General features: G+C 48.5%; 1 protein-coding gene across 3 annotated transcripts in view; it reads left to right on the forward strand.

Moving 5' to 3' along the window:
* The window catches only part of LOC119956102 (microsomal triglyceride transfer protein large subunit-like), an 86,066-nt gene that overhangs the window by 37,394 nt on the left and 31,759 nt on the right, over positions 1–16,913 (forward strand). For all 3 annotated transcript variants that reach the window (XM_038782963.1, XM_038782964.1, XM_038782962.1), the window contains exons 8-14: positions 5,097–5,254; positions 7,316–7,484; positions 8,982–9,089; positions 12,611–12,823; positions 14,086–14,300; positions 16,223–16,320; positions 16,433–16,554. In XM_038782963.1, the coding sequence (XP_038638891.1) occupies positions 5,097–5,254; positions 7,316–7,484; positions 8,982–9,089; positions 12,611–12,823; positions 14,086–14,300; positions 16,223–16,320; positions 16,433–16,554 (1,083 nt within the window). The remainder of the gene's footprint in view (positions 1–5,096; positions 5,255–7,315; positions 7,485–8,981; positions 9,090–12,610; positions 12,824–14,085; positions 14,301–16,222; positions 16,321–16,432; positions 16,555–16,913) is intronic.

Consider the following 16,913-nt stretch of genomic DNA (forward strand, 5'->3'; position numbering starts at 1 on the left):
ACAGTACAGCACAGAACAGGCCCTTCGGTCCTCAATGTTGTGCCGAGCCATGATCACCCTACTCAAACCCACGTATCCACCCTATACCCGTAACCCAACAACCTCCCCCTTAACCCTACTTTTATTAGGACATTACGGGCAATTTAGCATGGCCAATCCACCTAACCCGCACATCTTTGGACTGTGGGAGGAAACCGGAGAACCCGGAGGAAACCCACGCACACAGGGGGAGGACGTGCAGACTCCACACAGACAGTGACCCAGCCGGGAATCGAACCTGGGACCCTGGAGCTGTGAAGCATTTATGCTAACCACCATGCTACCCTGCTGCCCCAATGTGCATGTGATGACAATTACCCAATGTAAGCCTATAAGACCATAAGACTATAAGACACAGGAGCAGAATTAGGCCACTTGGCTCATCGAGTCTGCTCCGCCATTCAATCATGGCTGATACTTTTCTCATCCTCATTCTCCTGCCTTCTCCCCATAACCCCTGATCCCCTTATTAATCAAGAACCTATCTATCTCTGCCTTAAAGACACTCAGTGATTTGAACTCCACAGCCTGCTGCGGCAAAGAGTTCCACAGATTCACCACCCTCTGGCTGAAAAATTCCTCCTCATCTCTGTTTTAAAGGATCGCCCCTTTAATCTGAGATGGTGTCCTCTGGTTCTAGATTTTCCTACGTCCACTCTATCCGGGCCTCGCAGTATCTTGTACGTTTCAATAAGATTCCCTCTCATCCTTCTAAACTCCATACGCGTACAGACTCAGAGTCCTCAAACGTTCCTCATACGACAAGTTTTTCATTCCAGGGATCATTCTTGTGAACCTCCTCTGGACCCTTTCCAAGGCCAACACATCCTTCCTTAGATATGGGGCCCAAAACTGCTCACAATACTCCAAATGGGGTCTGACAAGAGCCTTATACAGCCTCAGAAGTATATCCCTGCTCTTGTATTCTAGTCCTCTTGACATGAATGCTAACATTGCATTTGCCTTCTTAATTACCGACTGAACCTGCACATTAGCCTTAAGAGAATCGTGAATAAGGACTCCCAAGTCCCTTTGTGCTTCCGCCTTCCGAAGCATTTCCCCATTTAGAAAATAGTCATTGGCTAGATTCCTCCTTCCAAAGTGCATAACCTCAGACTTTTCCACATTTATTTCATTTGCCACTTCATTGCCCACTCTCCTAGCTTGTCCAAGTCCTTCTGCAGCACCCTTGCTTCCTCGATACTACCTGTCCCTCTACAGTTGTTTGTATCTGCAAACTTAGCAACAGTGCCTTCAGTACCTTCTTCAAGATCATTAATATATATTGTAAAAAGCTGTGGTCCCAGCACAGACCCCTGAGGCACACCACTAGTCACCGGCTGCCATCCTGAAAAAGACCTCTTTATCCCCACTCTATGCCTTCTGCCAGTCAGCCAATCCTCTGTCCATGCCAGGATCTTACCCTTAACACTTATTTAACAGTCTCCTAGGCGGCACCTTGTCAAAGGCCTTCTGGAAATCTAAGTAAATCACGTCCACTGGTTCTCCTTTGTCTAACTTGCTTGTTACCTCCTCAAAGAACTCTGACAGATTTGTTAGACACGACCTCCCTTTGACAAAGCCGTGCTGACTCAGTCCTATTTTACCAAGCACTTCCAAGTGCTTCGTGATCTCATCTTTAATAACCAACTCTAAAATCTTACCAATGACTGAAGTCAGGCTAACCAGCCTATAATTTCCCGTCTTCTGTTTCCCTGCCTTCTTAAACAGTGGTGTTACATTAGCCACCTTCCAGTCCTCTGGGACCCTTCCTGCCTCCAGCGATTCCTGAAAGATCATCACTAATATCTCCACAATTTCCTCAGCTATCTCTTTTAGGACCCTGGTGTGTAGTCCATCCGGTCCAGGTGACTTATCCACCTTCAGACCTTTCAGTCTCCCCAGAACCTTCTCCTTAGTAATGGTCACTGCACTCACCTCTGCCCCCTGGTTCCCCTGGAGCTCTGGCATCCCACTGGTGTCTTCCACCATGAAGTCTGATGCAAAGTAACTATTCAGTTCGTCTGCCATTTCTTTGTTTCCTATTATTACTTCTCCAGCCACGTTTTCTAGTGATCCAATATCTATTTTTGCCTCTCTCTTACCTTTTATATATTGAAAAACCTCTTCCTATCTTCCTTTATATTACTAGCTAGCTTGCACTCGTACTTCATCTTCTCCCCCCTTACAGCTTTTTTAGTTGTCCTCGGCTCACTTTTAAAGGATTCCCAATCCTCTGGTTTCCCACTAATCCTCGCCACTTTGTATGCTTTTTCCTCAGCCTTTAAGCTATCCTTGACATCCCTCGTCAGCAATGGATGACTTGTCCTCCCCTTAGCATGTTTCCTCCTCCTTGGGATGAATTTCTGTTGTGCCTCCCTAATAACCCCCAAAAACTCCTGCCATTGCTGTTCCACTGTCTTCCCTGCTAGGCTCCTTCTCCAATCAACTCTAGCCAGCTCCTCCCTCATATGTCTTTGTAGTTACCCTTATTTAATTGTAATACCGTTACATCTAATTGCAGCTTCTCCCGCTTAATCTGCAGGGTAAATTCTATCGTATTGTGGTCACTGCTCCCTAAGGGTTCCTTCCCCTTAAGTTTCCAAATCAAGTCTGCCTCATTACACATCACCAAATCCAGAATTCCCTGTTCCCTATTACAAGCTGCTTCAAAAAACCATCTCTTAGACATTCCATAAATTCCATTTCTTGGGATCCACTACCAACCTGATTTTCCCAGTCCACCTGCATATTGAAGTCCCCCATGATTATTGTAACATTGCCTTTTTTACATGCCATTTCTATCTCCTGATTTATTTTCTGCCTCACATCCTGACTACTGCTAGGGGGCCTGTATATAGCATCCATCAGGGTATTTTTACCTTTGCAATTCCTCAACTCTACCCACAGAGATTCTGTGCCTTCTGATCCTATATCGCTCCTTGCTATCGATTTAACTTCATTCCTTACTAACAATGCAACCCTGCCCCCCTTTGCCCATCTGCCTGTCCTTTTGATAGGACATATATCCTTGGATATTTAGATCCCAGCCCTGATCCCCTTGCAGCCACGTCTTTGTGATGCCCACAACATCGTACCGGCCAATTTCAATGTGCGCAACAAGCTCATTTACCTTGTTCCGTATACTGCGCGCATTTAGGTACAACACCCTCAATCCTGCATTGTCCACCTCCCTTTTCACACTCTCCTCAGTCACTGTACCCTGAACTGTGGCCCTTTTTGATTTTTGACGGTGGTTTCTCTGCCTTACACTTTCCCCCTTACTGCTTTTTGTTTCTGGCCCCGTTTTACTTCCCTCCAACTTCCTACATTGGATCCCATCCCCCTGCCACATTAGTTTAAACCCTCCCCAACAGCTCTAGCAAACACCCCCCCCCCCCTCGGACATCGGTTCCAGTCCTACCCAGGTGCAGACCGTTTGTACTGGTCCCACCTCACCCAGAACCGGTTCCAATGCCCCAGGAATTTGAATCTCTCCCTCTTGCACCATCTGTCAAGCCACGCATTCATCCTATCTATCCTGACATTCCTACTCTGACTAGCTCATGGCACGTAGCAATCCTGAGATTACTACCTTTTGAGGTCCTACTTTTTAGTTTAACTCTTAACTCCCTGAATTCAGCTTGTAGGACCTCATCCCATTTTATACCTCCCCCCCCCCCCCCCCCGCCCACCACCTAGAATGTCCTGCAGCCGCTCCGTGACATCCTTGACCCTTGCACCAGGGAGGCAACATACCATCCTGGAGTCTCGATTGCGTCTGTAGAAACGCCTGTCTATTCGCCTTACGATTGAGTCCCCTATCACTATAGCCCTGCCATTCTTCTTCCTGCCCTCATCAACTTCGCTTTCCAAACTGTTCTAAATCCATAGAATCCCCACGGTGCAGAAGAAGGCTATTCTGCCCACCGTGTCTGTGCTGACCCTCCGAAAGAGCATCTTACCTAGGTCTCCTCTGCCACCCTACCCCCGTAACCCCGCAGATTGAGCAAGGCCAATCCACCTAACCTGTAGATCTTTGGACTGTGGGAGGAAACCGGAGCACCCGGAGGAAACCCCGCAGACACGGGGAAGAAAGTGCAAACCCCACACAGTGACCTGAGGCAGGAATCGAACCCGGGTCCCTGATGCTGTGAGGCAGCGGTGCTAACCACTGTGCCAACGTGTTGAACTATAAAGTGAGGGGAAAATGTATGACTTTAAAATGATTAAACTCCTATTCCCTCCACCCACATCCCCCACTACCTTTGAAGCATATGTCATCTCCAGACTATATCAAGCGTGCAACGCCAGTTCTGGACATAAATCCAATGGCCATGAAAGAGAAAGACTTGCATTTCTGTAGGGCCCTTAATGCCCACAGGAAAACCCATAGCCCCTACAGTCAGTGTACTTTCAAAATGTCTGCGCTGTCGTACAGTAAGCTCCCACACACAGCAACCTCCAGATGATGTGCATTTTATCATTTTGTTGATTGAGGGGATTAATATGGGTTGTCTAATATAAAAATATATATATATAATAAGGGGATCGGGGTTAATACAGTTGATTACTAAGGGGATCGGAGTTAATACGGTTGATTACTAAGAGGATTGGGGTTAATACGGTTGATTAATAAGGGGATCGTGGTTAATACAGTTGATCAATAAGGGTATCGGGGTTAATATGGTTGATTAATAAGGGGATTGGGTGTTAATAAGGGCTGATTATTAAGGGGATCAGGGGTTTTGGGGAGAAGGCAGGAGAATGGGGATAAGGAACATAACAGCCATGATCGAATGGCGGAGTAAACTCAATGGGCTGAATGGCCTAATTCTGCTCCTATGTCTTATGGACTTACGTGATAAATATTGTCCAACACATGGGCGTTGACCCAACTATTGCTTTGTCCAAACTGTTATGGGGACTGGTCCTCATTGGAATTATTCTACGCGCTTTCCCATTGGCCGGTATTTCTAAGCTCCTTCGCCAAGTTGAGCTGTTAGGCGGCGACTGACAGAAACCTACCCTGAAAGATTTCTCTGATTGTCTTTCAGGCGAGTGACTATTTTAAAAGCCTCAATAAAAACACTGACCTACAGGACGTGTCTCAAGTATCCACCACAAGGACATTCCTGGCTTTTGTTCAGCTACTAAGAGAAGCAAAGAAGATTGACATACTGAATGTGCTGAAGAAGGCGGCAGCCAATGAGATGTGAGTCAACGCTCGATGTTGCTTTTGCGACTGGGAATCTACACCTGCACGTGAATCACTTTTCCCTTGGGCAAGCAAATTCTCACCTCCAGTTTAACAAAGCACAATATCGGAAGCCATCCAAGTCATTGATACAGATTGTACGTCGCTGAGGCCCAAGCACTGATCATTCTGGTACCACCCTCGTCAACCTGAAAATGACCCATTTATTCCTTCTCTGTTTTTGTCCCTTAACCTGTCCTCAACCCATGTCAGTATATTTCCCACCCAGCCCCCTCCCCAAAATCCCAAGAGCTCTAATTTTGTTTAGTAACCTCTTGTGTGAGACCTTTACAAGAGCTTTCTGAAGATCTAACTATACCTGTTCCCCCTTATCTGTTCTACTCGTTAGATCCTCAAAACAAATCTCCCAACAGGTTTGTTAAACATCATTTCCCTCTCATAACTGGGTCACTGTCCGTGTGGAGTTTGCACGTTCTCCCCGTGTCTGCGTGGGTTTCGCCCCCACAACCCAAAAATATGCAAGTAGGTGGATTGGCCACTCTAAATTGCCCCTTAATTGGAAAAAATAATTGGGTAATCTAAATTTATATAAAAAAAAAAAAAAATTTCCCTCTCATAAGACAATAAGGCATAGGAGCAGAAGTAGGCTACTCGGCCCATCAGGCCTGGTCTGCCATTCAATGAGATTGTGACTGATCTGATGTGATAATACTGAATTCCACTTTCCCGCCTTATCCCCATAACCCTCGATTCCCTCACTGTTTAACAATCTGTCTCTCTCAGCCTTGAACATACTTAACGACCCGGCCTCTACAGCTCTCTGTGGTAAACAATTCCACAGATTCACTCCCCTCTGAGAGAAGAAATTCCTCCTCATCTCTGTCGTAAATGGGCGACTCCCTTACTCTGAGATGATGCCCTCTGGTCCTCGACTCTCCCACAAGGGGAAACAACCTCTCAGCATGTAATCTTTGGTCACTGCTGTCACGTTTGGATTTTCTTGTATATGATCCATGAAAACAGATACACACATTAAATCTCTAAAAACTTTAAAAGTATTAAAGATATTTATATTTTTACACCCCATTGTCTGATTGTCATATACCAGAACGGTGGCACAAAGGTTAGCACTGCTGCCTCACAACACCAGGAACCTGGGTTCAATTCTGGCCTTGAAATGAAATGAATGAATGAAATGAAATGAAAATTGCTTAGTGTCACAAGTAGGCTTCAAATGAAGTTACTGTGAAAAGCCCCTAGTCGCCACATTCCGGCGCCTGTTCGGGGAGGCTTGTACGGGAATTGAACCGTGCTGCTGGCCTGCCTTGGTCTGTTTTCAAATACAGCGATTTAGCCCTGTGCTAAACCAGCCCCTGGGTGGCTGTGTGGAGTTTGCACGTTCTCCCCGTGTCTGCGTGGATTTCCTCTGGGAGCTCCGGTTTCCTCCCACAGTCCAAAGATGTGCGGGTTAGGTGGATTGGCCGTGATAAATTGTCCCTTAGTGTCCAAAATTGCCCTTAGTGTTGGGTGGGGTTATGGGGATAGGGTGGAGGTGTGGGCTTGGGTAGAGTGCTCGTTCCTAGAGCCGGTGCAGACTCGATGGGCCGAATGGCCTCCTTCTACACTGTAAATTCTATGATTTTAGAAACGTAGAAAATAGGAGCAGGAGGAGGCCATTCAGCCCGATCATCCAACACAGTGGCCTGTTCCCACTTCCCCCCCCCCCATATCCTTTGAACCCCATCGCCCCACGAGCTACATCTACCTTCTTCTTGAACACATGCATTGTTTTGCCCTCAACCGCTTCTTGTGGTGGAGAATTTCACAGGCCGACCACTCTCTGACTGAAGAAATTTCTCCTCATTTCAATCCTATCTCATATTCTCCGACTGGATCCGGACACCCCACCCCCTCGGGAACATGTTGTATTCATTGTTCATACTCTGCTTTCAGAGATGGCTACCTGCTTGCCATTGAAACCTAATTGCATGTCGGCTAGAAAATTTCAATTGTTTGTCTAGCCCTAAAAGGCTCTTAACCATCTGTGACTTTTTCCAGCTCCTTCCTGATTGACTCAGCGACAGCAGCACAGACAGAATCGTCGCTCAGCGCACTCTCGGAATATCTGGATTTCGCCAAGGAAGCACAGATTTCTCAGCAGCGGACCTTCTTGTACGCCAGTGCCTTCTCTTCAAACCCAACCAAGCAGCTTTTACACATTTTGCTGGTATGTATGAATCACGCCTCACAGGGTGAGTAAGCCTGGCACAATGCTGGATGGTACTGTGTGCCTGAGCACGGGAAGCTGTCCTTGCCCAATAATGTGAGGTCAGTTCAATTAAATCATTCTACTCCGATCTTGGCTCAGCCTGCTGCAGGGCCGGCCAAAAGCTGGTTTAGCACAGGGCTAAACTGTTGGCTTTGAAAGCAGACCAAGGCAGGCCAGCAGCACAGTTCAATTCCTGTAACAGCCTCCCCGGACAGGCGCCGGAATGTGGCGACTAGGGGCTTTTCACAGTAACTTCATTTGAAGGGATTCACCCGGTCAACCTACCTGCTCAAACACCAGCAGGTTCACATCGGGAAGAGGTTGTGATACGAACGATCTCTTATTTTATCTTCAATTAAGAGTTACTGGCCTGGTTGATTTGAGGAGTCCAAAAATATAACTGTATTTGCAAATCGTTCACCTTGATTCTCTTCAATAGAAAAGCTAAATCAAAACTTTTGATCAAATAATACATCAAATCATAATAAAGAGTTAGAAAATCAGTAGATCGTTCAGAATATCTTCAAGCAGAAGTTCACAATAAAGCTTTAATCATCAAGCCTTATTCTCAATTAAGCCTACTTGTGACAATAAGCTATTTTAGGGGCTGGTTTAGCACACTGGGCTTAATCGCTGGCTTTGAAAGCAGACCAAGGCAGGCAAGCAGCACGGTTCAATTCCCGTACCAGCCTCCCCGAACAGGCGCCGGAATGTGGCGACTAGGGGCTTTTCACAGTAACTTCATTTGAAGCCTACTTGTGACAATAAGCTATTTTCATTTTTCACAATCGACTGTTTTCTTGCTAGTATTGTTGCCAGTTGAGTTTCCTGGCTTCAGAACCATCCACAGGGCAGCGCGGTGGTCCTGTGGTTAACAGTATTGCCTCACAGCGCCAGGGTCCCGAGTTCAATTCCGGCCTCGGGTGACTATGTGCGGGGTCTGCACTTTCTCCCAATGTCTGCGTGGGTTTCCTCCGGTTGCTCCGGTTTCCTCCCACAGTCCAAAGATATGTGGGTTAGGTGGATTGGCCGCGATCAATGCGCGGGGTTATGGGGATAGGGCGGGAAACCGGGCCCAGGTAAGGTGCTCTTTCGAAGGGTTGGTGCAGACTCGATGGGCTGAATGGCCTCCTTCTGCACTGTAGGAATTGTATGGGAAGTCCAGAAGGTTTCATTAATATAAAGACTTTGGATTCTGGAGGTTAAAGCTCAACGGTCTGTAATTTTCTACTTGTTAATTTTGATTGCCAACAAACTGTGAGTGCCCGAGTTCCTGATTCGCAGACAGCGGTGGGGCCGGAAGGTTCCGCCGGCAGCCAATGGCCACCCGCCTCTGCTGTCGGAAAGCAGGTCAGGGGGGCAGCTGGAAAATCCCACCCTCAGAGGACGCGGTTCGCCAGGGGTTGTTTTCCATGCGCTGGGAACGTTAATCCGATTGGTGTCTTTCCGTTACAGGCTAAACTCCAGGGGAAGATCGTCAGCAGGGAAATCCGGGAGACGACCATTTCAGTAATCGGAGCAGTAATTCGGAAGCTGTGTCAGAGGAACCTGTGTAATCTCCAGGTTAGTAGCTACAGTACCATTGGTGAACTGCTAAGGTGCAGATTGATAATTCACCAACAAGTCTCCTTGCACCGAGTGTCTGCCATTTGACAAGAAATGAATAATTACATTTATGTAGCACCCTCTTTACAACCCAAAGTACTTTCCAGCGAGTAGCGTACCCACCCCATCGAAAGCAGGCGAGGTCTGGTTGAATTGCGGACTCTCCTCAGGCGTTGAGCAAGGCCAATTTAGCTGCTGCAAAGGAAGAATAATCTCTTGCGAAAGATAACGAAACAGCACTGCCTCTCCTAGTCTAACCAGAGAATGAAGACTTGCATTGATATAGCGCCTTTCCCAACATCAGGGTATCCCAGAGTGCCTTACAGCCAATGGAGTACCTAGAAGTGTGGTCAGTGTTGTAAAGTCGGGGGATATGTAGTTGCCAATTTTTAGACAGCGACGGTGCATAAACGGCAATGTGATAATTGACCATGCCATCTGTTTTGGAGATGTTAGTTGTGGGATGAATGTTGTCCAAGAAATTTGGAGAGCCCCCCCCCCCCCCCCCCCCCCCCCCCACACACACACACACACACACACACTTCTCTTCAAATAATGCTCTGGGATCTTTTACATCCACATGACAGGGCTTCCAAAAAGAAACTGTCCCTCCAACAGTGCAGGATACCCTCAGTACTGCGCCAATGTGACAGTCTGGCTCATACATACTCGAGTGTCTGGAGTGGGCGCCTGAATCATTGACCTTCTGTCGCAGGTCACAGAATTCTTATGACGTAGAAGGAGGCCATTCAGCCCATCGTGTCTGCACCGGCTCTCCAAACGAGCACCGTGGCTCTCCAAATTTCTCGGACAACATTCATCCCACAACTAACATCTCCAAAACAGCGGGAACAGTTTCCCCCCGTCTACTCTGTCCAGCCCTATCATAATTTCGGACACTAAATCTCCTTTTAGCTTCGCACCCTCCAAGGAGAACAGCCCCATCCTCTCCAATCAAACCTCATAACTGAAGTTTCTCGTCCCTGGAACCATTCCTGCAAACAGCTCAGGGACGGTGCCAAAGCGAACCTTCAAAACTCAAATAGCAAATGGGCGATTGATTCACGTTGTGATTGTGCAACAAATTACTGCGGTGTGGTGAATGTAATATAGATGTATACTTAGGCTGACCGCACTGCACGTATGCAAATTCCCCAGAACAGCTGATCAGTAGCTTTGCTCTGCTGCCCTCTGCTGGATGCTTGCTTTCACTCAAACTCCTTGTATATGTTAATTCACACTGTCTTTGTAAGCGCAGTAGTGCTATCCTACCACTAGGGGGAGTAGCACTGGGAGCACTCAGGAACTTGTACTGGGCTCCACTCTTGGCTCCGCCCATGACTCCTCCCCCTAGTGCAGCTGTATAAATACCCTTGTCCAGAGTCGGCCTGAGTTCACTACGTGTTCATCGACAGGTAACAGGCTGGCTCTGAAGTAAGTCGATTAAAGCCTAGATTCACATCGGAAACACGTGTCTGGTGAATTGATGGTTCCATCATGCGGCATTGTGGATGTAATGTTACAAATCATCAGCGGGGTGGCATGGTGGCTCAGTGGGTTAGCACTGCTGCCTCACGGCGCCAAGGTCCCAGGTTCGATCCCAGCTCTGGGTCACCGTCCGTGAGGAGTTTGCACATTCTCTCCATGTCTCCACAACCCAAAAAGATATGCAGGGTAGTTGGATTGGTCCCGCTAAATTGCCCCTTAATTGGAAATAAATAAATTGGGTACTCTAAATTTATAAAAATAATGGGGGAAAAACCCCCCAAAAAAACAAATGATCAATGAATTGCTGGCTGTGATTAGTGGCCTCAATTTATTCCTTAGTAACTTAATATTTTATTCCCTAACAACTTGCAGGACAGGACATATTAAACTCATATATATCTCCAGGTTGGCCAATAGTTGTTACTCTGGAGCTGCCAAGTAGCATTTTGCTGACAAATGTTCCCATTAACTTCCTCGTGGCTCAGGCAGCGTTGTCTCCTTTGCATCAGAAGATTGTGTGTTAAATGCCACTCTCAAGACACGTGCACCAAATCCAGGGTGATATTTCAATGCACGGTTGGAGATTCTGTTTCAAATGAAACCTTGAACCGAGGCCCCTTTCGCCCTCTTGGGCCAATGGGAAAGTTTCCCACGGCAGCCTTTTGAAAAAGAGCAGGGGAGTTTTCCCCCAGTGTCCTGGTCAATGTTCGTCTTTCAACTAACATTGTGACAAATTTATCTTGTCGTTATGATTGTTCATTGCTGTTTGTGGGAGCTTGCTGTGTACAAATTGGCTGCCATGTTTCCCACCTTCCAACAGTAACGACACATCCTGAGGTCAAGAAAGGTACAATGTTATTGCTGAAAAGCCATGTCGCTGAAGCTTTTTGTCTTTCACTCATCAGATCAAGCTTAAGAATACTAAATTTCAAACGATTGCAACAATTCATACTGTAGGAAGAAAGGGGTGCTGATTGATTTGACAAGTCAATTCTGATTGGCCAAGACATTACCATGGAGATTCGGGAGCTTTATGTTCATGACATGCTTTCTTCGTGACAACACTTCAATCAATCAATCAATCAGAGTCACCGTGTCAATCAGTCAGCACACTTTTCTCGTGTAGTATAAATTGTTGCGACTGTTTGAAATTTGGTATTCTTGTCTGTCCTGATGCATACAAGACAAAAAGCTTCAGCAACACGTGTCTCTCTTTTCTGCAATATTCAGGCTCTGTTCTACCAAGGAGACAGTAATGAGTCTTACAACATGTGGTGAATGTGATTCACACCGGATTATAATCTGTATATACATGTGCCTATATTGTAAGTGCAGTTGCACTACCTGACCACCAGGGGGAGTAGCTCTGGGAATGCTCGAGAATTGTACTGGGCTTCTCCCTTGGTTCCGCCCAGGACTCCTCCCCCTGGAGCTGCTGTATAAAGATCAGTGCCACATGGTCAGCCGGCCAGTTCACCGAAAGTTCAATGGCTAACCGGCTGGCTCTGTTGTGAGTATATTAAAACCGCTATTCTAATCCTACAAGCACGTGTCCGTAGAATTGTTGGTTCCAACACAACACCAGGCTAAAGTCCAACAGGTTTATTTGGAATCACGAGCTTTCGGAGCACAGCTCCTTCACCTGATTCCAAACCAACCTGTTGGGCTTTAACCTGGTGTTGTAGGACTTCTTACTGGGCTCACCCCAGTCCAACGCCGGCATCTCCACATCATGGCTACCAAGGAGAATCAAGCGTTATGAGGATACAGTGAGTTGAGGATTATTGTATTGGATCAGTCGTGAATGGTGGAACTGACTCGATGGGCCAAATAGCCTCCTTCTGCTCCAGCGTCTTATGGTCTACCTGGCACACCTCACTACTTTCTTTCTGGGGTGTAAACTGGCAGGGTGAGGGGTGGTGGGAGCAGTACAAATGTGCAGCCAAGCAGGTCGATGCCTAATTCTATCTCACGTTTGTGATTGTTCACAGGAAGTTGAGATGGCAAAGAAAGTGATTCTGGGTGGGTTGAACGCGGCTACAGAAGAGGCGGATGTCAAGATGTACCTCCTTGCCCTGAAGAATGCACTTCTCCCAGAAACTGTCCCACTTCTGTTAAAATATACAGAGTGGCAGTCAAGTTCTGTGGTCGCCTTTGCCGTGACGGCATTGCAGCTTTTTCCAAGTGTCTATATCACCCAGGAGGTAACGCCACACACAATGGGGGTCTTCCTTCATTTCTGGGCAACTGATAGGTGCCAGACAGCCACTCGGCCTCCCATTGCCCAAACACGTCTCTACCCCAGCTCATCTGCTACCGAAACCCTCATCCACACTTTAAATACCTCCAGACTCAACTGTTCCAACGCTCTCTGGGCTACCCTTCCCACTTCCACTCTCCCTAGACTTGGGTTCATGTAGATCCTTGCTACCCATTTCCTGATTCATACTAGGACTGTTCGCCCTGTGTTCACTGACCCATACTGCCTCCCAGCCGAGAAATGTCTCTCAATGTTAAAATTCTCACCCTTGTTTTCAAGTCTCTCCATGACTTTGCTCCTCCATATGTCTATAACTTCCTTCAGCTCTGCAATCCGATGAGATTTCCACTCTTCCATTTCTGGCCTCCCCGATTCCAACACTCGTGGCCATGCCTTCTGCTGCTCAGGCCTGCGGTCTGGAGTTCGCTCCCTAAGCTCTCCGCCTCTCTCTCTCCTTCTATAAGCTGCTCCTCAAAACCTACCTCTTTGGCCAACTACCTGTCCTCGGCCCAACCGTCCTCAGCTGCTTCTTCGGTGACCTTCCTTCCATCGTCGGGTCGGGAGTGGGGATGTTCGCTAATGATTGCACGATGCCAACGGCATTCGCAACTCCTCAGATGCTGAAGCATGCCCAACCCGCGGGTCATTAAACCCCCTCCCCCACCATCCCAGCCGAGACTATGGGCGGCCACCCCCTCCTCCATCCACCAGCCCCCTCATGGCAGCCCATCCCGACCGAGGCTGCCACTCCCCTTCCCCCCCCCCCCCCAGTGATTCCTCCACCTCCACTGAGCACCGAGGCAGCAACCCCAGTGCCCCCAGGGCTCTTTGCTTGTGAGCGAAGATGGCTACTCATCTCCTCGGGCCTACGCAGCACTAATTGACGTCGCGTGACCACGTGCTGGGGAGGCCGTTCGATCATGGAAGCCATTAGATAGGGGGTCGCTCCCATTAATTATATGGATTGGCTTTTACTGGCGATTATTGGTTTCTCGCCATGTTACGGCACGATCCAGATTTGCCAAGGGAGGCGGGCCGCTTAGATCACGAACAGATCGATGCCCAGCATGTTTCCCGTTTTTGGCCTCTGCCGCTATTTAACGGCCATGTTGCGTTCTTGCTTAAGCAGAACGCAGCGTTAAATCGCGTGCGTTGTGATGCCGACGGCCTGTTGCACCTATCAAGATTTTACTTCTTGACAATTAGGTGAAGAAGCGGATGAACAGGATTTTTCACCAGAGCAGTAATCGCTACGGGGCTGGCGTTCGACTGGCTGCACTCGATGTGCTTCTCAATAACCAGCCTTCAGAAATGGAATTGAAGAATATCCTGCTGTCTGTTGGGGAAATCGAATCCGAACCATCCAAATACATCACAGAAAAACTGCAGAGTATTCTGCACTCGGAACACCATCCAGCCAGGTAGGATCAGAGTTAATGAGGAGAACTCTGGGCGGGGTTCTCCCAGCCCGGGGGCAGGCCGGAGAATCCCCGCAACCGGGCCACGGTGCCCCGGCGCCAGCACGCGATTCACCCCGGAGCGGAGAACCGGCGCCATTGGGGCCGGCACGTTTGGCGCGGTGCCGGGGCGCGGGCCGCTCTCCGTGGCCAGGCCGCCGATTCTCCGGCCCGAGTGGCCTCTCTAAGAAAGCGGAATCTTGCCGGCGCCGTCCGCACCTGGTTGCAGCCGGCGGGAACTCTGCGCGCAGGGTCGGGGTGCGGCCTGTTTGGGGGGGGGCTCCAAACCTGGGGGGGGGGGGGGGGGGGGGGGGGGGGGGGGAGGGGGGGGGGCCTGGCCCGCAGTCGGGAGCCACCGATCGGTGGGCTGGCCTCTCGCTCACCGGGCCTATTTTCTTCCGCGCCGGCCCCTGAACTCCCGCCGGGATGGGAGGCTGGAGTGGCGTGAACCGCTACAGCGCCGTGCTGGCCCCCTGTAGGGGCTAGAATCGGTACTCCCAGCGGCCCGTTCACGCCGTTGTGAAACGCGACGGCGTTGCCGACGGCGCGGGCACTCTGCCACCAAAAATGGGAGAATCCCGCTCTGTGTTCCTTCAACAGCCTCAGACTGATAGCTGCAGGGAACCGTTCCCTTGCTGGTGTACACAGACTGAGAGCTAAAATGTAGAAAGTTCCTCTTAAACAGTGGACTATTGACTGTCAGGCAGCAGTAAATCCACTCAATCAGTCTGTGAGACGCATTTAGGACCCAGTTAAACGTTTACGTAGAATTTCCAGTACTGGAGCAGTTCTTCAGCATGAATGTTACCAAATGTGGCTACAAAAGCAGGTCAAAGGCTCGGAATCCTTTAGCGAGTAACTCACCTCCTGACCCCCCAAAGCCTGTCCACCATCTACAAGGCACAAGTCAGGAGTGCGATGGAATACTCCCCACTTGAATGGATGAGTACAACACTCAATAAGCCCAACACCATCCAGAACTTTGCAGTCTTCTTGATTGGGCACCCCATCCGCAACCATTCGCTCCCCCTGTCATTGACAAGATGCGCTGCAGGAACTCACCAAGACTCCTCAGACAGCCATCTTACAAACCTGCGAACTCTCCCATCTGGAAGGACAAGGGCAGCAGACACATGGGGAACACCACCACTTGCAAGTTCCCCTCCCGAGCCACTCACCTGGAACTGCCTCCCTAACAGCACTGGGGGGTGTACTTCCACCACATGGACGGTAGCGATTCTAGAAGGCAGCTCACCCCCACCTTCCCGAGGAGAATTAGGGATGGGCAACAAACGATGGGCCTAGCCCTGTATTCTGTGAATGAATTTTTAAAGACAATGAAGGGGCTGATTGGCGGAACTGTATTTAGATGGTTCCGGAAAGAGCACAGCAGCTGGAGAAGCTCCGAACAAATGGGCCTCTGTCGGCCCTGCTGGGGCTATGTGAGTAAGTTTGTGTTTGCCAATTTCTGTTGATTAATGCGAGGCCCATCTATAGGGATTCAATAATTCAAATGTCTCCATTGCTTCGCCCCAACAAATAGTCACAGACTCAAACGTCGAATAAACACTTCTGAAACTGTGTGAAGTGTTTTCTTCCCCACGTCAGCAACCCTCGTGAAATCTATTTGAAGCTGCCAAATGTGCCCTCTGCTGACTTTTGCCCATTAGGAACTGTGCCAAGCTGCCACTCCAGACCATACATAATGGTACTTCCATGTCTTTGGTTTGGAGGTGTGAAAATAATAAGGCTTGTGATAGGTCACTTAGTACTAAATTGTTGTTCAGTTGGATGCAATTATCTTCTCCGTGGTCACAATTTCCAGCAATTACTGAGAATTGTATGAGAAATAGTTACATAAACACTTTTACTTTTACTTGCCACAGTGAAGTATTTCGCAAAATCCTGAACGACTCCGTGATATATAATTACAACCGACTGTCCAGAACTGGGAGTTCATCTTCATCTTCGGGTTACTTAGCAGGTAGTAATTAAATCAACCCCGCGTTAACATTTCAAATTGGATTGCGTTAAATACAATTTCTGTCTTGCCTGTTTGAAGACATGCGTTGCAATTCATTTTCTTTCTTTGTAAGTCACCCCAGATATGGTGTCCTCCTACAAGATGGATTTGCTCTTCGGAGATAGTGGAATCTTGCAGCAGAGTTACTCCGACATCTTCGTATCGACCCGGGAAAGTCAGCTTCACGTGAGCCAGGTGCGTCCCTCACTTTTCACTCTGCCCGGCCTCACACCTACAACCTGCGGCCGGCTAGTGTCTGCAGGGGCAGCATTATCGTGTTACATTACCATTTATGAAACCCCATAACCCGACAATTGACCTCGCTGAGAATCACAGGAAACAGGAGTAGGCCTTTCATCCCCTCGCACCTGCTATCCCGTTCATGATCAAGGCCTATTCTCTATCTCAACCACCACCATGCTCCCGCCCTCTCCCCACGTCCTTTGACACCTTTTAGAACTTAGAAATCTCTCTTTCTATTTCCTTTTCAAATATAGTTTTAAGGCTAAATGGGCGGAGGAGTTGGGGGTGGCGCTGGAGAAGGGGGAGGGGTG

This window comes from Scyliorhinus canicula, chromosome 22 (assembly GCF_902713615.1).
Source record: "Scyliorhinus canicula chromosome 22, sScyCan1.1, whole genome shotgun sequence".
Lineage (NCBI taxonomy): Eukaryota > Metazoa > Chordata > Chondrichthyes > Carcharhiniformes > Scyliorhinidae > Scyliorhinus > Scyliorhinus canicula.